This window comes from Apodemus sylvaticus, chromosome 11, assembly GCF_947179515.1.
Source record: "Apodemus sylvaticus chromosome 11, mApoSyl1.1, whole genome shotgun sequence".
Lineage (NCBI taxonomy): Eukaryota > Metazoa > Chordata > Mammalia > Rodentia > Muridae > Apodemus > Apodemus sylvaticus.
In genome coordinates, this window is record NC_067482.1 from 5913397 (window position 1) to 5937504 (window position 24108).

Consider the following 24108-nt stretch of genomic DNA (forward strand, 5'->3'; position numbering starts at 1 on the left):
ACACCCTGCCCCAATCTTGAACTTTCTAGCCCAGGGCCTGGGCTGCCCCCCTCCACCCCTCTATATAATTTAGACATTTTGGTCTCTCTCTTCTTTTCCTTTTCTCTCTTTGGGCACGTTCTCCTTTCTTTCTCTCACTTCCCTACACCCCCTCCCTTTCCCCATGGTGAGTTCCCTGGCCCTGGTCCGCAATAAACTTGCCTCTAATATAATTTAATATAGCTTAAATTGGTTCATTTCACCGGCATCGGAGAAATAACCTATCATACTCCTGGGGAAGACTGGAACATTTTCTTTCTCCTTCAAAATCTGTAGCCTGTGGTTGTTGGGAAAAGAAAGAAAAATAGAAGTTTGTTCCCTAAAGTTACAAATTAAACTTAGCAGAAGTAGCAAAGGGAGGGATAATTATATTGGGATGTAGGAGACAGTAAGATAAAAAGCAAGCGAGTCACAGCCTCAGTGTCACAGGAGGAGAGTCAACAGCTACCATTTATAGTTCACAAACTGGGGAGCCGTCAACCACTCAGCAGACAGGCTGCTGGCTCGGTCCTGCTGATAAATGGTGAGAAACTGCCCTGGGAAGAGAGAGTTGCAGGCCAGAAGGAACTACACAGAGGAACCCTGTCTCCAAAAGTGTGTGCTGGGAACGGGAATGCTGGAGAGACTACAGCTACAGCTCCGTGGTCAAGCACTGGCTGTTCTTCCTCTGGACTACGGTTCAATTCTTTTTTTTTTTTTTTTTTTTTTTTTTTTTTTGGTTTTTGTTTGTTTGTTTGTTTGTTTTTTAGATTTGGTTTTTTTGAGACAGGGTTTCTCTGTATAGCCCGGGCTGTCCTGGAACTCACTCTGTAGACCAGGCTGCCCTTGAACTCAGAAATCCACCTGCCTCTGCCTCCCAGAGTGCTGGGATTACAGGCGTGGGCCACTACCTGCCTGGTTTATGGTTCAATTCTCAGTGCCTACATGCAGGGTCACAGCTCCTAGTAACTCCAGTTCTAGGAAACGCAGAACCCTCATCTGCCCTCCACATGCACCGTGAGCAAAAGCCGTGTGCATACTTGCAGGCGGACCACCCACCATTTTTGAATATATGTTTTGCTTTTTGTTTCCAGATTCTCTAAGGCCAAGTGGGAGCTGGTTGCCTGGCTGTGCGGTTCTTTCCTGGGGAAATGGGTTTACTGCTTTTTCCTAAAACTTGATAATGCCTTGGAAGGATACAATCGCCACTCCAGAAATCGTGCTCAATTCAAATTAAAAGGCGATGTAGGGTCCTTTCTAAATCAGGAACAGAACAGCTTGGTTTCCCACCTTGTGCTTTGTTTTGTTTGAAGGGTTGTTTTGTCATTATTTTGGTTAGAGTGCAAAGAAATGGGTTTGTGACTTTTATACACAAACGTGCCATTATTTGTTCTAACCTGCCCCTCCCCCATAGCCGTCCTCCCATCCCCCTCTAGCTACTTCTATTCCTTTCCCCCAAGCGTCCCCTTCCTTGTTTCCTGGTCCTTTAAGGTGTGGCTCCACATTCTTGCAACCCTTATGTAGAAACCGGCAACAGTCCACCGCAGCCCGAGAGGTGCTAGCACTGCCGTTCTCCCTTTTCTGCGCGGCGCAACGACCTCTCCGATGTCTGCTGCAGACAGGGAGGGGATTTTTCCAATTTAGGAAAGCGCATGGTAACTAGCCCTCCTAGGAGGAAGTCGGTGCAAGCTATCAGGGTCGCACCGCCCTAGGGATTGCCACTGAACTTCGTTCCTCCCAGATTTCCAACCCAGCGAGCAGTTGCTCTGACTGCAGTCCGAGCCAATGGCAAAAACCCTCCTGAAGCCCGGCCCCGCGGAAGGAATGGTTTCCGAGTTGTTTGTTTCTCTTTAACAGGGGAACTCTGCCTGGTTTAAGCTTTTACTCTCTGCCTGACCGGCACCCTCCTGAGGCAGTTTAGGACCGGAAGGAGAACACCGGGCAACCAAAAGGATGAAGTACCTTCTTGACTTGATTCTACTGCTGCCTCTGCTCATCGTCTTCTACATTGAGTCTTTCGTCAAGCTTTTTATTCCCAAGAAGAAGAAATCAGTCGCCGGAGAGATCGTCCTGATCACCGGAGCTGGTCATGGCATTGGAAGATTGACTGCCTACGAATTTGCCAAACTTAACACCAAACTGGTTCTCTGGGATATCAATAAGGTAACCGTGCTTCGTCGCTACCTTTCCTTTGTGGTCCACACTGGCAAACAACCACCTTTACCGTTCTCTGTAGAGTCCATAGAGCATTTAGTTACTATTGATATTTTTCAGATTGCAAGAGAGGCATAATTTGATATGTTAGACCACACGATGAACAGACCTATGGACGATGAGAATCTTGGCTACCTTCCTTCGCTACATTAACACCTTAAAGCCATCCTGAAAATGGCCCGTAATCTCCTCCTACTGACCCTCATAAACTTTTGAAAAATGCAGCCGTTTTAGGTGCTATACCAAGAGTTTGAGGTGTTCAGCTGTCAAGTCTCATTCACAGCTACCGAGATGGGTTCGAAATGACACCCCACAGGAATCGCCGTTGCACTGTCATGGTTGCCTACAAGAGTCATTTTAAGTCACCTTGTAGAAAAAAAAAATTAAAAGCAAAATAACTTCAGTGTGGTCTCCTGTACCTGCAAGTCAAGGTGTGAGGCAAGTTAGAAGGACCTAGCTGTGAAGTGTTAAGCCGGCTTTTGGTGAATGCTGAATGACAAAGGGATATCTGAAGGCATCTGCTGGCTTAGCATGGCCCTCACTGCACTGTGTGCACCCATACTGTGAACAAGAGGTCAAGGGTCATGAGGTTAAATAAGAGCTAGCTCTAGAGTGATTGACACTGCAAGTAACCAGTGTGCCGCAGTATCTACAGCCTAGAGGTTAAGACCTGGTGGCAAACAGGAGATGGGGTCCTTCCATCTGGTGGAAAAAACAGATAACCAGGTATTTATACAATGAGTGAAAGATGCAAACTGGGCAAGCATAGGTCAGCTGGCCAAGGCCCAGCGTAATCATATGGTCAGGCATAAAAGGGGCTCTTTGCTTCTTAGCTGAGAAAGACAAGGCTTCCCAGGCCTAAAGGTTTCAGAAGGCCAGGGAGATAAGTTAATGTGTGAAGTAAATTAGCCAAGAGTCTAGCAGCTGGCACACAGACAAGTCTGAAATTTCATTCTTTAAAAAGAGTGGTTTGGGTTGATGGTTTTTAATATACACGGTTTTCTCTAAAGCGTGTCTATCAAAAAAATATTTAATGACTCTTACTGTCTTCTGGACAGTATTATAATACAGAACTACAGATACCAGTGATGAATACAGCCTTCATGAGCTTAAGATAGTCAACAGGCAGCCTGTGCTGTAAAATGCACGATGGGGTGACATAGCAAAAAGAACCCTGAGAGGAGCATGGGGCTGTGCACAGGATGGGAACAGCAGACAGCAGGTTGTCAACGTGGCCAGGGACGGCATCAGAAGATGGAGCCAGAGAGGCTGGGGTTGCAGGTCAAGTCACAGCACTACCCCAGCATGCGCAAGGCCCTGGTTCAGTTCCCAGCACCAACACACACAAAAACACAGGGGCAGCAAATTCAAAGCCTGGAACAGACTGAAGAGAAGAAAAGTCCGAGATCTGGACCAAGGTCTGAGCTGAGGACGTTGTAGACACCACCTATCCCTCGCGGCTGTTTAGTGTGGGTAACCCACTTGATTCCAACCATTTATCGTGGAAAGGGATGCAGAATATTATATTGATAATGTGGAAGTAGTAGGAGTTTGATGGGGAAACTGCAGTAAATAAAAGGATGGAGTGAACAGTGGTTCTCTGAGTCAAACGCACAGCCTTGCAGAAACGTTGACAGTTTAGAGATAGTAACAGTTCTGCCCAAACTTTGTTACCTGTTTTATCTGTTTCTATTAACTCACTCTGATTTGTGGGCTGCGCATAATGTTTTAATTCAGCCTCTCCATGCTTTTTTAACGTATTTAGGTTAATTGTAACAATACAAACAACACCTGTGGTATATACATACAAAACATGGAGTGCTGAGGGAATGAAGCAGATGAACACAAGGCCACAGGGGCCCGAGGGAGGGCGCTGGGGGAGGAGCGCCTGGGAGGGACCCAGGGGGGAGAGGTGCTGGGAGAGGGGCCCTGGGGAGACAGCTTGGTTGATCACGTTCATGTGGACCCAAGTTTGGAACCACAGTGCTCCCAAGGGCAAAGGGGCCAGGGCCTGCAAGGCCCGTCACTGAGCCAGGAGCCTGGAGGATCTGTGGACCCTGCTGCCTTAGGTGCGTGGGTGGGGCCTGGAGGATCTGTGGAAGAGCTGACACTGGGGGTGGGGGTTGGGGCGTGTCAGGGAGTAGGGAGTAACCCTGGAGGATCTGTAGATCTGGTGGGCAAGCCAGCCTAGCAGACAGGACAAACTCCAGGCTCAGTGAGAGACTGTTTCAAAAACTAAATAAAAAATATAGAAAGTGGTTGTAAAAGAAATTGTTGACCTCTAGTTTCTATGTGCATGAAAACCACTCATACAAGGATGTGAACATGTACACATACATGTGCCACACACATCAATGCATACACATTCATACAATCCATGTGCTCACAGGGACACAGGCACACATGTGTGCACGCACACACACAAAGGAACTAGTCTTTGTATGTCAGCAGAAGTGTGTTCTGCAGTAGATTGGGGAATCAGACTTCTAGTCCCCTTTACTGTCTGAGTCACTGTGACTTGATTGATCTGACTAGCTTCTACTGTGCTTGTCAGAGTGCTGTCCCGCTCTGGCTCTTGGCTGTGCAGTATTTTGCTGCAAATATTTTGGGGGAAATGTCTTTAATTAAATGTACCTGAGAAACAAACCACTCCCCTAGTCAAAAAGAATATTCTGCTGGGTCAGGTTTCATTTTTTGCAATATGCTACTAGAAAAATTATAAAGGGGAATATGCCTCTTTTGGGGACCTAAAGCCAGGAGCCTCCATTTGGGGTACTGACTCCTGGAGGCAGTGCAGTGTTTGGAGATGATTTCTCCTGAGGAGGGATCCTGTGACAACCAAGTAGAGGGGACTGGAGAGGAGGCCTGGAGGGAGGGAGTAAAGGTTAAGACTCTGACAGCTGTGGTCTCTCGAGAGAGCATGGACGTCTGGATGACCAGGAGTCCAAATCATGAAGGACTAGAGCTGTTAGCTTAGCTTGGGTTAACTAATCCACCCTGTACTTGAACAGCTTGTCTTCCTCTTGGGCCCCAGCTTTGGTGATGTGCCCCCATCATTAACGTTCTCCGTTTGCTCTCTTCGTGGCCTTTTCTAGAATGGCGTTGAAGAAACAGCTGCCAAGTGCAGGAAGCTGGGTGCCCAGGCCCATGCCTTTGTGGTGGACTGCAGCCATCGGGAAGAGATTTACAGTGCCGCGAAAAAGGTCAGATTCCACGTGTACTTAGAAACATGTCAGGCGGGGGGCTAGGAAGTGTGTTGGAGATGGTCACATCTGCTCATTATACAGAGTCATTGAAAAGCGTCTCGGCTTGTATTCCCCAAGACTGTACGTCTGGTTAGTGACAGACTGGAAGTACACAGTGCGATCGATGGAGAGACTCGGGCTTCAGTGTGCTCCACAGTCCCCCGGGAGCTTACTGGCTGTATCCTCTCTTGGGGAAGGAGGGATGGCTCCATAGGTAAGATAGATGGCTCAGCGTTTAAGCCTGCCTGCTGCACAGGCGTGACAACATGCATATGTAAGACAGCTACATGTGCCTAAGGTTTGCTGGCTATACTCCTTTGTTCTCCTCTGGCCTCTGCATGTGTGTGCATAGACACATGCACCTACATGTACACTACACACACACACCACACACAGTATACACTACACACACATCACACACACATATATACCACACATACTACGCACATACACCACACACAGTATCCACTATACACACATCACACACATCACACACTATACACAACACACACACATATACCACACATACTACACACACATACCACACAGTATACACATCATACACATTATACACACTATACACAACACACACACATATACCACACATACTACACACACACACCACACACAGTATACACTACACACACATCACACACACATATACACAACACACACACATATACCACACATACCACACACACACACACACACACACACACACACACACACATATACATACATACACATTTGTGGAGGGTACTATGTGGCAAACTTTAGCAAGTACAAGGCCTGGGCATCAATATCAAAAAAAAACACCAGGTGTGTGCATGTGTCAGCCTTTCTCCAGTGGTTTTCTTTCAGTAGGGTAGAGCAGAGCCCAGGAATCTGTACAGTTAGAAACCTATCCACTTCCCTCCCTCTGCCATGTCTGACAGTGTGGAAGGCCCTTGACGATCACCAGCCACTTCCCAGCACTGACAGAGTCTCCTGAAGGCCAGTCAAGGCTGTGGGCCTGAAACTCCCAGTGTTAGGGTTTTGTTTGGTGGCAGGTTGATCTAGTCCCACCAGGCACGACTGTGCTCCTCTACCTACAGTCTGAATGGAATGTGCTTTTGTTTGTGCCTCGTGGAGGAGGGTCATCAGAGTAACAGGCAAAATTCTCTAAAATGTGCCATTTCTACCAGAGCAACCTGACCTCTCCCTCAGCTAAGTGGACACAAAGAGCGTGATCCTACCCAACTGAGAACCTCTTTGTTTAGATTTAGATATGGTTAAATGTTTTCCTTCTGTTTTTAAATAGTTTTGTTATTTTTTTATTTAAAATTTGGCATCATAATACGATTACATCATTTCTCCCTTCTCTTTCCTCCCTCCGAAACCTCCCATACAGTCCTTCTTGGTCTCTTCCAAATTCATGTTTAGGCATTTGGGTTGATGAGACTCTGACTGTCTTCTAATATTAGGAGACATGGACTCACAGCAAATCCACAGACTGTCTGGCTCTTACAGCCTTTCTGAAATGTTCCCCGAGTCTCAAAATCAAGATAGTTCATAGACATATCTGTTGGGACTTGGGTTTACAATTCTGCATTTTGGTTGTGGTTTTCTGTTGAGGTCTCTCGTCTGTTGCAAAGATAAGTTTCCTTAATGAGAGGGGGTGCTAAGTTTATCTGTGGGATAAGGACAAATATTTAGAACATACCTAGGGATTATGCTGTGTGTGTAGGTTCCCCATGACTTTACTACCCCTGGGTAGTTAGCTAGGTTTCCAGTACGAAACATAATTCCTCTCTTGTTGAACAAGTCTTTAGTCCAGTTAGAGAGCTGTTGGTTACTGTCATAGTTAGGGTTACTATTGCTGTGAAGAAACACCATGACCAAAAACAACTTGGAAAGGAAAAGGTTTATTTCATTCACAGTTCCATAGAACAGTTCATCATCAAAAGCAGTGAGGACGGGAACTCACACTGGGCAGGAACCTGGAGGCAAGAGCTGATGCAGAGGTCATGGAGGGAGCTGTTTACTGGCCTGCTACCAGTAGCTTGCTCAGCCTGCTTTCTTATAGAACCCAGGACCACAGCCTAGGGATGGTACTATCCACAATAGGCTGGGCCTCCCACATTGATCACTAATTAAGAAAATGTTGCGTGCGGGAAATATTAAAAAGAATGTCAAGTTTCCATGCTATACCCGGCTACTCTGGCTACTCTCTGCCTTGGCGGTCTTACCCAACCAGTTCTTATCTCGTGGAGACTCTCTGACTCAGAGCTCCAAAACCTCTCCACCCAGCTCAATAAGTTCCCACTGGCAGGTCGCTACCATGCCATCCCAAACTACAAAGCCCCTACGGCCTTTTGTGGTTCACATCTGGCAAACCCACGCTTTGCCACCATACCTTTCTCTCTGGAACCCAGACAAGTCACGTGAAGGAAAACACAACACAAACTTAGTTTCAGAAACAACAGTAACTCAATCCCAGGGCCCAATGACTAGAATCCAATCTTTCTTTCTTTCTTTTTTTTTTTTTAAGATTTATTTATTTATTATATGTAAATACACTGTAGCTGTCTTCAGACACTCCAGAAGAGGGAGTCAAATCTTGTTACCATAGTGGTTGTGAACCATTATGTGGGTGCTGGGATTTGAACTCAGGATCTTTGGAAGAGCAGTTGGTGCTCTTAACTGCGGAGCCATCTCTCTAGCCTCCTAGAATCTCAATCTTGTAAGCCAATACTAAATCGAAATCCACCAATGGTGAATCCTGGCAGGTCTACCTTTGAAACTGGGAGACACTAGTAGCTACATCTTGTCTTTATGCTATCCCAGTCCAAAAGCCTCTCACTTCCTGTTTCCTCTCTTCCTCCATGAAACCTGGAAGACCCGTCCACTTGCCCAGTGATTGGTCCCTTTATTCATTTGGGGGAAGGTTCACGAGAAGTCACCTGAGTACATGACTCATTTCTTGTTCCAGACAGCCCCTCCTGGGGAAGTGGAGTTAACATCAAGTTACAGGCAGCACCAGGGCCATCCTCAACAGAAAATGCCTTACAGCTGGACTTTATGGAGGCATTTTCTCAAGTGAGGCTCCCTCTCTGATGACTTGTGTCATGTTAACATAAAACTAGTCAGTACAGTCACCACTACGGTGTGTGTGCCCTGCTGCACCTTACTGTTCTCAGGCCTTGTTGGGTGTTGTTATGGTTCATGGGCATCACAGCTGGGTAGTACTGCTGGTTGCCTCCCTCCTTTGGAAGCTTGCACGGTGCCATCTGTTACCACAGAAGCTAGGCTTCAGGGACAGGGCATTCCAGTCAGTTCCTGTCCAGATGTATCTAGGCTGTGTCTAAAATGCATGGCATCTTCAGCAATAAGGACTTACCTATTTGCTCTCTTCATAACAATAGAACTGTGACTAAAACAAATTGTCTTCTTGATTCTTCGCTTTTTGAGTTCTTTATATATTTTGCCTATTAACCCTCTGTCGGATGATGTGTAACTGGCAAAAATTCTCTTCCGTTCTGTGGACTTCCTCTTCACTTAGCTGATTATTTCTTTAATCACACAGAAGGTTTTTAGTTTTCTGAAGCCCCTCTTGTCAAATGTTGGACTTAATTTCTTGGGCAAATGGAATCCTATTCAGAAAGTCTAGGTCCCACCTGTGGGTTTTGTCTACCAGTTTCAGTGTTTCAGGTTTAGGTTTTTGGTCCATGTGGTTAGTTTTATGCAAGACGATAGATAAGGGTCATCCAGTTTTCCCAGCACCGTCTGTTGAAGATGCTTTCTATTTTCCAGGCTATGGTTTTTTTTTTTTGTTTTTTGTTTTTTTTTTTTTTTTTTTTTTTTTTTGCATCTTTGCCAAATATTAAGTGTCTGAAGGTACATACACTCATGTTTAGGTCTTAGATTTTGTGCCATTGTCTGCTTGTCTTCTTGACTGCATGTTGTTTTTGTTACTATGTCTCTGTGATGCTGAAGGATCTAGAATGGTAATCTTTCTAGCACGGTTCTTTTTGCTCAGAATTGTTTTGGCTAAACAATCTTTTTGTGGTTTCATATGAAATGTAGGATTTTTTTTTCTTTTTCTGAAGAATGAGAAATTTTCGTTCTTCAGAAATGGGGATTTTGATTGGGATTGCATTGAATCTGTAACTAGCTAAAACAGTCATTTTCCTAATGTTAGGTCTTCCCGTCCCTGAGCGTGGGACATCTATTTTTTAGTGTCTTTCTCTAGCTCTTTCTTCAGAGGTTTAAAGTTTTCATTTTGATGTTCCTTCATTTCCTCAGCTGAGTTTATTCCTAGATATTCTATTTTCTTTGAGATTATTGTGACTGAGAACCCACATGTCATGATCTCCTTCTTTGTATGTTTGTTCTTGGTGTATAGAGAAACTGTTGATTTATACAACTTGATTCTGTGTCCTGTTGCATGTTGAGCTGATTTATCATTCCTAGTTTTCTGGCAGAATTTGGGGATCTGTAATATATAGTATCATGTCATCTACAAATAGGGATAGTTTGATTTTCCCCCTATTTGTAGCCCTTTAATTTCCTTCTCTTGCCTTATTGCTATAGCTAGTACTTCAAGCACTGTATTGTAGTGAGTGGGGATAGCAGACATCCCTATCGCGTTCCTGATTTCAGTGGGTTTGGTTCAACCTTTCCTCCATGTATGATGACATTGTCTGTGGGTCTCTCATTTATAGCTCTTATGTTGAGGCATGATACCTCTAGCCTCCAGGATTTATTATGAAGATGTCTTAGTCAGGGTTTCTATTCCTGCACAAACATTATGACCAAGAAGCAAGTTGGGGAGGAAAGGGCTTATTCAACTTACACTTCCACATTGTTGTTCATCACCAAAGGATGTCAGGACTGGAACTCAAGCAGGTCAGGAAGCAGGAGCTGATGCAGAGGCCATGGAGAGATGTTACTTACTGGCTTGCTTCCCCTGGCTTGCTCAGCTTGCTCTCTTATAGAACCTAAGACTACCAGCCCAGGGATGGCACCACCCACAATGTGCCCTCCCCCAACTGTGAAAATGCCCCATAGCTGGATCTCATGGAGGCATTTCCTCAACTGAAGCTCTTTTCCCTGTGATAACTCCAGCCTGTGTCAAGTTGACACACAAAACCAGCCAGTACAGAAGATATATTGGATCTTGTGAAAGGCTTTTTTTTTTTTTCTGCATCTGTTGAGGTGATCATATGGTTTTTGTTGTTAAGTCTATTTATGTGGTTGGTTACATTTATTGATTTGTAAATGTTTCTGGGATAAAGCCAGCTTGGTCATGTTGGAAAATCCCTTTGGTGTCTGTCTGTACTCTGTTTACCATTATTTTACTAAGCATTCCTGAGTCTGTGTTAATCAGGAATGCTATCAAGTAGGTTGTTGTTGTTGTTGTTTTTGCTGTGTTTCCTGGTTGTGGTGTTCCAGTGATATTGACTTTATAGATTGAGTTTGGGAGCGCTCCTTAATGTCTCCATTTGTTTGAGTAGATTAAGAAGAATTAGCCATTGATCTTCTTTAAAAGTCTGGGAGAATTCTATTGTGAATTCATCTGGCCCTGTCGTTTTCTGTTTTATTTGTGTTTTTGTTTTATTTATTTATTTATTTAATCTTTTCATTATCATTTGATCTCCTTGTTTGCTATGGGTCAGTTTAGATTGTTGAGTTCTTTTGGTTTTATTTTGATGACTTGGCTGAATATAAAAATTCATCATTATTTTTCATGTTTTCAAAAATAGTTTTAATGGTATTCAGGATTCTAAAAGTATTCCCTTGTGTTATTCCAAGCTTCTTTGGTCTCTGTTGAAAACTTCTCATGTTTAATTCTGATTTTGTTCATCTGGGTCTTCTCTTTCTCTCTTTTGGCAAGTTGGGCCAGGGGTCTGTTTATCTTGCTTATTGTCTCAAAAAATAAAATAAAATAAAAAACAAGCCGGGTGGTGGTGGCGCACGCCTTTAATCCCAGCACTTGGGAGGCAGAGGCAGGTGGATTTCTGAGTTCGAGGCCAGCCTGGTCTACAGAGTGAGTTCCAGGACAGCCAAGGCTACACAGAGAAACCCTGTCTCGAAAACCAAAAAAAACAAAACAAAAACAAAAACAAAAAAAATGGTTTAAAAATAAATAAATAAAATAAATAAATAAAAATAAAAAAAATAAAAAACAAAATAAAACAAAACAAGAAAGCTGCTCTTAGACTTGTTGGGTGTTTGTATTATCTGTGATTATTCCTGCTTCATTGGTTTCTGATTTCTTTTTTCTTCCCATTAATTGGGTTTGGATTTGTTTTGTACTTGGTCTACATTTCTTAGTTGCATTTTTTAAGTCATTTATTTATGTTCTTTCTGATTTTTTAAAAATTTTATTTAAGTCATCAAAATAATTTATAATAGTTAAATACCTCTTAAATATACATGGTATCTTCTGAAGCTAAAAGTAGTATGCACGTAACCAGTTTTTAAAATCTACTTGGAACTTTAAACATGATAGAAGTAGAAAAAAAATCTCTTATGAAATCCTCTATGAAAGGAAATTGTGACAGGTTCCTGATTAGACAGAAACCGTTCCATCTCCAAGGAAGAATACTCAACGTAACTGTGGCTTCCTAGAATGAATTGGGTGCTATTTCTGATTTTTAATACAGCCACTTGAGCTGCACATTTCCCTCATGAGACACGGTCATGTTGTGCCTGAGTCTTAGCTATGTTGTATGTTCATTTCCATTTAGTTCTAGGACAATTTTTATTTATTTTTGAATTTTTTCCTAAGGCCCATTCATCACCCAGTAATGTGCTTTTTAATCTCCATGAGTTTGTGTATTTACTAAAGATCTGTTTGCATCAGTTTTAAGTTTCGTTGCTTTGTGGTCAGATAGGACACCAGAAGTGATTTCAGTCTTTTGGAATTTCAAAGATTTTTTTGTGTCCACAGATGTGGCCCAGCTTAGAAAAGCGTCCACGTGCTGCTGAGTAGATTGTACATTCTTTGGTGTTTGATTGGAATGTTCTGTATCCCTTAAGTCAGTTTGATGTATGATGTAGTTAATTCTGGTGTTTCTCTTGTCCAAAGGCTCATGGAGAGGATGGGCCTGTGGCTATTGAAATCTCCTACTAATACTGGATTGCTGTTAAACTGTGTCTTTAAATCCAGCACTAGTAGTTGTTTGTTTGTTTGTTTGTTTGTTTGTTTTTATAAAATTGCACACCCCAGAGTTTGGGGTGTGTGTGTGTGTGTGTGTGTGTATTTAGGATAATAATATCTTCTTGGCTAACTGACCCCTAGTTTGAAGCTTATTTGGTCAGATTATAGTATAACCTTTCTGTGCCTGTCAAGTGTACTAGACTATAGAATAGAATATCTATGCCACAGGGCTACTGGTAAATATTAAATTAATTAGCCGTGTGAACTACCTAGCAATTCAACTGTCAGCATGCTTTCTTTATAAAGAAACATGTAAATCTGGCAGCATTCCCACCCTGAATAGAGAACAGATAATGAAAAAGAAAAGGGTTTTGTTGTTGTGGTGGTGGTGGTGGTGGTTGTTGTTTTTAAGCGACTATAAATAAATTACAAGAACCCTTACAATTAAGAAACTACTCAGCTTTCTGGACCTAAGAATGAATGTAAGAATATAGATTAAAATCCATATGCCTCTAAATAATCAATTGGGCTATTCAACATTAAAAGCCTTCTGGACAGACACAAACCTGTAATGTTTTACTGCATAAATATACTAAGCACACATCCTCTAAATAAATAACTATTTTTAAAGGAGAAAAAGTTGATGGTATTGGGGAAATTCTTTAGTAAAATGAGACAGGAGTATGAAGATATTATTAATAATTTTCCTTCTCTGATAGATGTGAGGATTGACTATGGATAAAGGACAAATACTGCAGTGTGGCCCTTATCACCTTAATTACACGCTGAGGCTGATGAGGTGATTCAGCCCTCCTAATGAGCGCTCAGCTTGTCAACAGAGGCTTCCCTGGGCACTGGTGAGCCTTTGTTCCCTGGCGGCCTTTCTGTGTGACGTCCTTTGTGGAGATCTGGGACAGTTCAGGGTCCACCTTTAAAAGCCTAAGCCGTTCTGTTGGCTCCTGCTTCTCAAGTGGGCAGACAAGAGCACCACCTTAAGTATTGTGGTGAGCATTAGATACAAAGAAGATGAGACTTTAAAACCGCGTAGGGGAGCAAATGATCCCACGGGACATTTGCCACTTTCCCTTTGATCCCCACCACACCGTGGCCCAAGCTCTAAATAATGGCAACTTTCTTAGGAGAAGCTTAGCTTTTATTTAGACGTGGCAGAGTACTGTCTGACTCTGGGGTGTACACAATCAATAAGTTTAGTTACTCGCAGCCTAAACAAAAGTTCTTATAGGATTTCCTTGCACTGCTAGACTTGAGAGCTCTGCTGCTCTGGTCTTCTGAAAAGGAATTTAAGCTTCGGGAGTCTTGAACTTTCTTATTTACAGGTGCTGTTAGTGATTACGGCAGAATCCAGAAGATGCAGCAATCACTTGGGGAAAAAATACATCGCCCTAAGTTCTTCCTTCTTGAAGATGAATAGGCTTCACGGCTCAAAGAATGCCTTGTACAGCCCTTGGCAGGCAGCCCTGTTATCTTACCTATATTTCCTCAACTGAAATCATTTTACCCATGGCTGCAGTAACCTCTGAAAGCTGCAGTGGCTTTCAAAATATAATCCGTTTGCTTTCTCAAATGTTCCTTCTGAGCTAATACCAAAGGGAGAAGCTGATCACCAAGAGGAAAGACTTGACATGGTAGAAACCAGGCAGGTAGTTTTTTGTCTGTGCTTTCAATTTTGTTTTGAGACTATGTAGCCCTGGCTGCCCTAGAACTTTCTCTGTAGATCATATTGGCCTCAAACTCACAGAGATCTGCCTATCTCTGCCTTTGGAGTTCTGAAATTAAAGATATATACCACCATCCCTGACTGTATTAGTTTGGGTTCTCTAGAGTCTCAGAATGTATGGGCAGTCTCTATATAGTTAGGGAATTTGTTGATGACTTACAGTCTATAGTCCAACTCCCCCAAAATGGGCAGCAGCAGCAGCCATGGATGGAAGTCCAAGGATCTAGCAGTTGCTCAGTCCCACGAGGTAAGCAGGCAAGGAAGAGTGAGAAAATCTTCCTTCTTCCAATGTCCTTATATATCTCCAGCAGAGGGTGTGGCCCAGATTAAAGGCGTGTGCCTCCCTGCCTTTAATCCCAGATGATCTTGAAGATCTCCTTGTCTTAACCTTCTGAAATTCATAGCCACTATGCTTCATCTCCATGCCAAGATCCAGGTCAGAAACTTATATCTCTGAGCCTCCAGATTAGGATCATAGGTGAGCCTTCCTATTCTAGATTGTAGTTCATTCCAGATATAGTCAAGTTGACAACCAGGAATAGCCACTACACCGACTATATCTAATATTTATATTATTTACCTCATATTTATTTCCATGTAAAGACCTTCTCAGATGCCTCACAAGGCCAAGAAAAGAATCTACAAACATATCCCTTGGACATAGGTATAAATGAATGTGTATCAATAACATAATAGTAATGATAGCTCATTTACATGTTTCATTGTTTCTACAGTAACACAACAAGCAGTGTTCTTGACTCTGCTTTAAGCAATGGAAATTTTGAACCACTTATTTAAAGTCCAGAAAGCAGAGTCAAAACTCTGCTCATGGCTAACCAAAGGTCTGTTACCCGACATTCCTGAGCCTCCTGCCCTGTGATGGAGAATATCTGGTGAGCAGTGGAGGAAAGTAAACAAAGTCAGGAGCCTAAGAAGTGGCCATCTTCAGAGCGGAGTCAGGGTCACACGACTCCTCACAACTGCCCTAGAATCTGCTAATGGACTTGACTCATTTCTGCTTACCTTTTGAAGAAGCGTTTAAAAATCAATGCTATTTATCCAAATATCCCTTTAGCCATAATCAATAGAGTAAGGTCAAGAGACTAAATTACAAAAGAATTCTAAACAGGGCCACTTTCGGTGTCAGCACTAAGATATAAAGTGTCTTTTACACCAAGTTGACATATAGGTAACAAAGTTGCTTCCCGACCCCCTGCCTACTAGATAAAAATGTATTCTCCCATGGGGTTGGGGATTTAGCTCAGTGGTAGAGCGCTTGCCTAGCAAGGGCAAGGCCCTGGGTTTCGGTCCTCAGCTCTGTTAAAAAAAAAAAAAACTGTATTCTCCCCCCCCCCCCCATGCTTACTAGATAAAAATGTATCTATCGTCTTAGGGGATGGAGAGATGACTCAGCCATTAAGAGCACTGACTGTTCTTCAGAGGTCCTGAGTTCAAATCCCAGCAACTACATGGCCTCCAATGCCTTCTTTCATGTGTCTGAAGACAGCCACAGTGTGCTCACATACAAAAAATAAATAATTCTTCAAAAGGAAAATGTATGCTCTTTTCAAACCTACAGCCAAACCACTTACTGGATATTGTTTTCGTTTTTGATGGTTTAAGGTAAAGGAAGAAGTTGGAGATGTTAGCATTCTAGTAAATAATGCTGGCGTGGTCTACACTGCAGATTTATTCGCTACACAGGACCCTCAGATTGAAAAAACTTTTGAAGTCAATGTGCTTGCACACTTTTGGGTAAGTGTGATTCCTTTTACACAACATTCCTTTTTGAAGACCCAAAGATTAAGAGTTCATTTCTAGTGATATGACTACATTTTTACCAACAATTGCACTTCCAAAATTAATAATAAGGTAAATCATTGTTTCAGGTATTGTGTGTGTTTTGATTCTTCTGGCTTTTGGCATCAAAGAAAGTCTCAGGTATCTCAGACTGGCCTTATACTCGATATATAGCTGAGGCTGGCTTTAAACTCCTGATCCTCCTGCCTCTGCCTTCAAAGTTCTGGGTTTGCAAGCATGCATCACCATGCTAAACTAGACTTGATTCTAAACTAGGTTTGCACACCTCTCTGTGATAATATGGAAAATACAGAGAGGAAATAGAGACCACCTGAATCACTGTCTGTGGTAACGGAACAAGGGTGAGTGTGGCGTGCTTTCAAAGTCTCAAGAGACTCAGACCCATCTTATTTCCTGGCCTCAAAAGCTTCAGACTTTATAATGCAACCCACCATTCAAGGACATTAGTTGTATGTTTCTGAAGATGCCAGCTAGTTCCCAGAGAGCTAGTTTATAAAAGACCCCTTGGTAGATTCTTAGGTATGGGCTTGGGGTGATTGGAGCTGTTGAAAATGCACCATGCTTTTACCCTGCTTTTCCTAAGCCATTGATACCTATCTGCCTATGTTTGTGCTTGGTAACATATAGTGTATTATCTTATTTGCTTCTGTATATCCCCAGCACACAGTGGGTACTCAATAAATGTTTAATGTACAAATTAATTAGTAACCATTAAAAGATTGCGCTCATGGTATTTTGATATCATGATCAAATTATTGTCTAGTTACTTAATATTAAGTGTTACTTCTTCTTGTACTCTAGTGTATCATTTCTAGTCAATATATAAACTGGTTGAAAATATCTATGGTAAGAGGGAGCTGGTTAGGGATATAAGTAGTTAGCGATTTAAGTGAGATGAGCTCTCAACGCTTTTGGTGTGTGTTGCAGTTGTTCTGATGTGACCTGCTGTTCATTTGTCTTAAGTTAGTCTTGGCGATCAGGGTATCAGGAGCAAGGTTTGGAGAATATGTCTTTCTTTTAAAGTATTCTCCATAGGCTATGAACCAGAAATAATACATGGTATCTTTTTAACAAAAATTATTTCTAGACTACCAAGGCATTTCTCCCAGCGATGATGAAGAATAATCATGGGCACATTGTCACCGTGGCGTCAGCCGCAGGGCACACCGTCGTCCCCTTCTTGCTGGCCTACTGGTGCGTGAGTACTTCTCCTTCGTCTACTCTGACACTTAACTTGTATGCTTTTGTGTCTCATTGGTTTAATTTAGATCCTCATAAACTTTTATATAAGGTGTGCATACATCTTACTTAAAAATAAATTACCCATCTACCCATATACATGTCTGCATATTTGCACACATCTATAGTTACAGGTACAGATATGTACATAATCTGAGTTTGGGCACTTAATTTTTCTTATCCTATCTAGTGAGGATTATCTTCATCATGATCATATACTTAAAGTTGCCGAAATATGAAGAGCTCCACAGAGTCTTGGGATTAACAGTGTCATCAACTCTTAAGCCCTCTTTCAGTTCACTTCAAGGGCTGTTCTGGAAGTCTATGGAGGAACTACTTGTAAGACAATCACTTAAAACATTCCCCATGCTTTCTAGCTGTAAGGAAACAACAGAAATGTTTTGCCACAGTGAAGATGGCAGTATTGTAGCTTATAAAGAGGAATGGCCTTTTAAAATTGACAAAGGGTGTCATCTGAGACAGGCGGAAGCCCAGAGCGGTGGGTCCATACATCTCCATCCGAGCTACAGCTCTGTGGTTTCCAAGCTGTGCAGAGTGCCCACTGCAGTTCTCAGCTGCCCGCCACATCTGTAAGCCTTACCTATCACAGCATCTTCATTGGTTCCATTTTACTCAGTGTCTGCTCGGAGCTAGAGCTTTACCATAAACACTATGATTTCTCCCAGCAGAAACCCTTCCCTTCAGGTATCTACCATCCTCCTTACACACTCCCAACTTCAAAGTTGATATTAAAAGAGAACAACTAGCTAGAAATTTTATTTTGTCACAAATAGCGTAGGAATTAGCTTATAATGGAATGCTGCTTTTAAAAGATTTAAAAAGAAACAGTTCTGACTATCACGAAGAATTGAGGTGAAACTGCAAAGGCTAAGGGGGGGGGGTCTATTCACTTAGGTTTCCTACATTCATATCTAATTCACCCTAAGGTTCAAACCTACTCTAACGACATGCACTATTCTAAAATACCTCTTACATCCTAAGAGACTGGACCTTTTGCTGGACCTCACAGCCAGAGTTAATAACACCCCTTGCAGTCAGTTAAGACTGCTGTCCTACTGTACACTCAAACTGTTTAACCTGACTTTAACAGAACAGTGTAACGACCATGGAATCAACTCCCCCTAACCTAACGCACACCTGCAGTCTTACCTCGCTCTTCCATGCCCCTGACCCAGAGGAATGCATACGACTCACTTGTTGAAAGCAGCCAATACAGAAGTGGAAAGCAACTTCCTAAAACCTACCATAAAGGTTGAGAGCATCTACTTATGTGTACTGGTTGATAAACAGTGATGTTTGCTACCTGGGTCAGGTGGAGCCAGTGACCTAATCCCTAGTAAAACTGTTAAAGATTTCTGTAACAGTTTTCTGCAAAAGTTTCAGTAATGGTCTCATTCCCTTCCCCATGGGTGCTTTCTGTGCTGCTCAATAAATGCAAAGCAAAGTTCTTTATTAGAGACAGACACACACAGTCACACAGTCAGAAGGTAGAAACAAGGACAGTTCTCAGTCTTCATGCAGGCACAGACTCAGATCAGACAGAAGGGATGGAAGTCAGAGGGAACATAAAATAGAAAATCCACATCTGGGCTCAGTCCTGATGGACTCCAAGGGGAAGTACCGCTCCTTAAAGCCACACGGAGGCAAGATTGGTGACTCGGAGCTAAGGTGTGTTCCTGATGTGTGTAATCGTGCCCTTCCTCCCCCAGACACTTGAGACCATAAACTCTATGCTGTTTTGTCATTTTTCTAATTCACTTGAGAAAAAAAATCAGAAAATAGAATTTAGTTATATATATATTATATAATATATATTATATTATTATATTATATTATATTATATTATATTATATTATATTATATTATATATATAATCTCACCAAGCACAAATTACCATGTTAAGCATTTGGAACAACTTTTGGGCACTTCAGCCATAGTCACATGTGAGAAATCACCCACAGTGGGTTGCTGCTCTGCTGTGGCGGGGCACACCTGCAATCTCAGCACTTGGGAGCTGCAAGCAGGGGAGTCAGGCTGGGCGAGTCCAGGGCTAGGCTGGGCTGTCACAGACACACTGTCAAAAATAAGGGCCAGAGTGATAGAGCACTTGCCTAGTATATACAAGATCCTACGTTTAAGGAGGGGGGAAGGAGTTTCCATGTATAGTGACGCCAAGGCAGGAAGATCACAAGTTCAAGACCAGCCTGGACTGCATTGCAAGTTCAAGGCCACCATTCAGGATATAGTGAGATTCTGTCTTAACAAACAGACAAACAGAAAACCTAGAAAAACCAACTGCATTATAATCTTGTATTTTGGATCTAAAACCATTAAGCTGTACACATTAGTAATATATACCAGCATCAATTTCAGTTCCTATGACATGATACTATGAATGTCACCACTCAGTTGTTAGGACTTTTGCAGGACTCTCTCAGTTAATAGGAATACAAACCTCCAGACCCAGGAAGGGCACAGAGTGAATCTCGGGCTGGCTGCTTCCCTCTGTTGATAAGGATTAGCCACCAGCAGGTCAGCTGACCTCTTTAAACCTCAAGTTCAGCAAGACCATCCCAAAGCACCTTTGCACAAGCAGGTTCTAGGCTCTGGGATCTAGACCAAGCTGGATCCAGTCATCGTATGGGTCTGACCGCTTGAGGACTGTGGTGTGATCAGAGCAGGAAGGTCTGAATGCTGCCCAGCACAGACATTTGAAATGCTCCCAACTGTTCTTTCATGAGCTTTCCCCAGCATTAATCTTTGGAAGCCCGGCTGGTGGTTTCTTGCTATAACGCTTGCACATGACTCTCAATCCAAGAGTAGGGCATGGTGACTCTCACTCCACTTGGACGAGCTTCATGCTCTTGTCAAACAGCCTTCCAGAAAAGGCCAGTGTAACCTGTGCTTTGGAAAACTGAAAGCCGTAGTTAGTTTTCAGTTTTGTTTTATCTCACTTTTTCAAAAAGCTCAGATCCAGACTTTAAAGGGTTGCTAGCCTCAGTTATACATGATGAAATCTGCCTATGTTGAAAGACAAACTGAGAAGATAAGAAATTGACCATCACATGCTAAAGGAACATGCTACTGTGTGTGCTAATGAATGAGCGTGTCTTTACGCTGCCTCTGTCGGCGTTTTATCCTGTGGGTTTCTCCTGCTTTCCTTTAGTCTACCAGACTTTACTTTGCACATTGAACCTTGATTCCTGTTTCAGTAAACAATAGTCATAAAATGCCTACATCATGGAGTCATGAGGCTTAAATAAAAATAGACCATCTGATTCACTGTGAGCAGGTTCTGTCCCACATCAATTATTTTAGATGCCATTACTTTCATTTGTGATGTTTTTCAGTGTACGGAAGCTTTCTATGCTATTATTGAAACCAATATTTCATTTACAGCTTCAACATATTTCTAAGCTTAAAAAAATGAAAAAGAGCCAGGCATGGCACACACCTTTAACCTCGGCACTCAGGAGGCAGAAGAAGGAAGATTTCTGGTCTACAGAGTGAGTGCCAAATAGCCAGGGCTACACAGAGAAACCCCGTCTCAAACAAACATATCTATAAAGAAAAGAAAAGACGTTCCACAATTTTCTGTTTTTTAGAGTACAGTGAAATTGGCAAGAATGTATAGATACTTTATCTAATTTCTAATTCATAAAGATTTAGAAGCATAAAACTATCTGGTAATTAATATCACTGGACTACACACTCAAGTGACAGATTTTTGTTACATGTATCTTATGACTTTTTTTAAAAATTAGTAATGTAAGAAACCAACAAATGACTGACTTATATCCCTTCAATTCAGTAGGTGAATTGAGTGCTCTGTGACTTAATATTTCAATAAAACTCTTTTTAAACTTAGAAAATAAAATATTTACCTAGAAAAATAAAGTCCATTTAGAGTAGTTTCAGCATACTTCCAAGTGAAGATGCTTTTGTGAGAATTGCTTTGCACTGTGATTCGTTTATGACAAATTTTTACTGAATGCCTGTCAAGCGGCAAGCGTTAAGCAAGGCCCTGGAGACTCATTGGTGACCAGCATAGTCATGGAGGTTACAGTAAAAGGGTAAGTACAGAGCTCAGGGGTCAGTCAGGAAAGTGCTGGGCTGACCACACAAGCATAGGAACTGAGTTCAGATCCCCCAGGCCCAGCAACACCCGCCTATCACCCAGCGCTCTAGGAGCAGAGAAAGAAGCATCCCTGGCACTTGCTGGCCAGGCAGTGCAGCCAGTGGGCAAGGCTCAGGTTCAGTGAGAGACCCTGTCTCCAAAAATAAAGTGAAATGCATTAATGGAAAATACCAGACTTAAAATCTTGCCTTTACCCAAATACTACACCCCCACCACACACAGGCACACACATGTATTACGAATCTGAAATATTCTATCCGAGTATCAGAGAATGAAGGTGGGGGAGGGGTAAGAAAGGGTTCTGAGGAACCAAGCTGTGACTTAAAGAAGAATGGATGTGTACAGAACTTCCCCCTGAATTCCATGACCATTTTAGAATAAATAACATATTACAGTGGCATCCGATTTTCTTGAAACAACAACAATCAAAGCAAACATTCCACAGGTTTCTTGTCTTCGATGCACTGAAATCCACCTGGTTAGGGACTCAACACTTGGACATGGTCTGGGCCACGTGCCTGAGGCTTTCGTGTGCTTAGGAATTAAGCTCTGAGCTGATAAATCCACACCAGACCTGTGATGTGATTAGGGGCGCCCTGCTGCTGGTCGGAGGAGCTCACCCAACTGCAGCACCTCAATTCTTGAATTCACTTGTGAACTTCTTCCTTTCAGTTCCAGCAAGTTTGCCGCTGTTGGCTTCCACAGAGCCTTGACCGATGAACTGGCTGCCTTGGGACGAACAGGAATCCGAACATCGTGCCTCTGCCCTAACTTCATAAACACTGGCTTCATCAAGAACCCAAGCACCAAGTAAGCTGGCACAGGGCGAGACCAGAATAACCGGGGAGCGCTCGTTACTGCAGCGCAGGTGCTTGCTGGGGATTTCGCTCTGTGGGCTTCCTAAACAGATTAATCCCTGAAACACCTGAAACCTGAACGTGCTGTTCACCTCGCTTTCAGTTTGTGAGGCTTGTGGGAAAACAGGTGGAGAAACAAAGAGAGAACGGTGGGAGGCCCCAGCTGAATGAAGACCTGAATGGCGGTCAGAGGGGGTGGGGAGAAGGACCACGGTGGGGGGGGGGGGGTGGTGGAGATACTAGTCAATCTTTATTCCTTTGTTTCTTCAACCCTAGACCAGCAGGTTTCAGACTCGCGTACACATTCTTATCTCCTGGAGTGTTTGGGACAAATGCTGGCCTCCTGAATCCCAGAGATGACTTACATTGCTTGATTGATGTAGGGTAGTGGTGAGGAGGGTGCCTGGATCCCTGCTCAAAAGCCACGTGGGTGATTCCGGTGACGCTGTGTGGTTGTTCCGCCATAGTGCCCTCCAGAAGCGAGGCGCCAGCGTACAGTCTACCAGCGGGCAGGGGGCATCTTGTCTTCGTGAGCTCCTTGCTGCTTGCCTTTTAACCGCTGCCAACTCCATAGAGTCTGTACGTAATCAGGTTCTCACACACTGCTTGGGGGCTCGTCTGCCTCACCCACCGTATCTGCTTACTTGTCTAGGGAGCCTCAGGATTTTAAAGCGAACATCTACTAGCCTTCCTGTATCTGAGACCCCTTTACATGTCCCATTGGCTGCATAGAGTCTTCCCAAGTGCTCCCCCACGGCCCTTAGGTTCCGCGAGGTATTAGGAAGGTCTCTGTCGACCACACTTAATCTACCCATATCAGCCAGGAAAAGACCAAACTTAACATTTGACTTTTATCTTTTGAGAATATCTCTTCTTTAACCCATGTATTGCATGTGCTTGGTATCTTGAAATGTAGGTTTTTTAGTTCTTTGTACACTCTAGATATTCGTCTCCTGTCGATTGTACAGCAAGCGAGGATTCGGCCCCATCCTACAGCCGCCGCCTGTCTTTACTTGGTAACTTTTCTGTGCAGGACTTCTTAGTGTCACAAGACTTCACCCCAAAAGAATCTATGCTAAGCTACAATTTTGTTAGAAAATAAAGGTAAGACTAAACCCAGGTCTTCTAGCATCACCCATAATCCCTAGCACTCTGAAGGCTAAACTTCACACCAGCATGGGCATCAAAGTAAGATCCGTCTCCAACAACAACAACAACAACAACAACAGAAGTACACAACAAGCCAAAAGGCAAGACTATTTGTTCAGAAAGCCAGTTCTTAACTCCACCTGTATTAACTATAAAGCCGTAACTTGACCCTGAAGAAAGGACAGGTCAACCTGGGGTTAGGGAGCAGCCTTGTTCATTAAACCCAAGAGCAGGTGTACCAAAATACCCCTTGCTGCTCCCTCTCTATCTTAGAATTTAGATGCTGAAATAACATATTGGCATTCTTCTTTGTTTTTGTTTTGTTTTGTTTTAAATAAAAAATAGTTTGACTTTCAGTTGTTAAAATCGGGTACCACATTTTAGAGCTTTTGCTGTTTTAGCCTTGCCCCAGGACATGCCTGGACAAGGCAAGAGCGCCCTCTGCTGGACCAAATATATCCCTAGGCGAAAAATTAGAGACTAGCAGCTGAGCACTAAAGTCTTTTTCTTACCTCTAGAGCGCT

The 24108-nt window shown here is 42.9% G+C and overlaps 1 protein-coding gene across 1 annotated transcript in view; it reads left to right on the forward strand.

Annotated features, from left to right (window-relative positions):
• Window positions 1-1581: 1581 nt before the first annotated feature.
• The window catches only part of Hsd17b11 (hydroxysteroid 17-beta dehydrogenase 11), a 32680-nt gene continuing 10153 nt past the window's right edge, over window positions 1582-24108 (forward strand). The window contains exons 1-5 of the mRNA XM_052198910.1: window positions 1582-2181; window positions 5328-5435; window positions 15983-16114; window positions 17268-17374; window positions 22251-22388. Of these exons, the coding sequence (XP_052054870.1) occupies window positions 1972-2181; window positions 5328-5435; window positions 15983-16114; window positions 17268-17374; window positions 22251-22388 (695 nt within the window). The 5' untranslated portion in view covers window positions 1582-1971. The remainder of the gene's footprint in view (window positions 2182-5327; window positions 5436-15982; window positions 16115-17267; window positions 17375-22250; window positions 22389-24108) is intronic.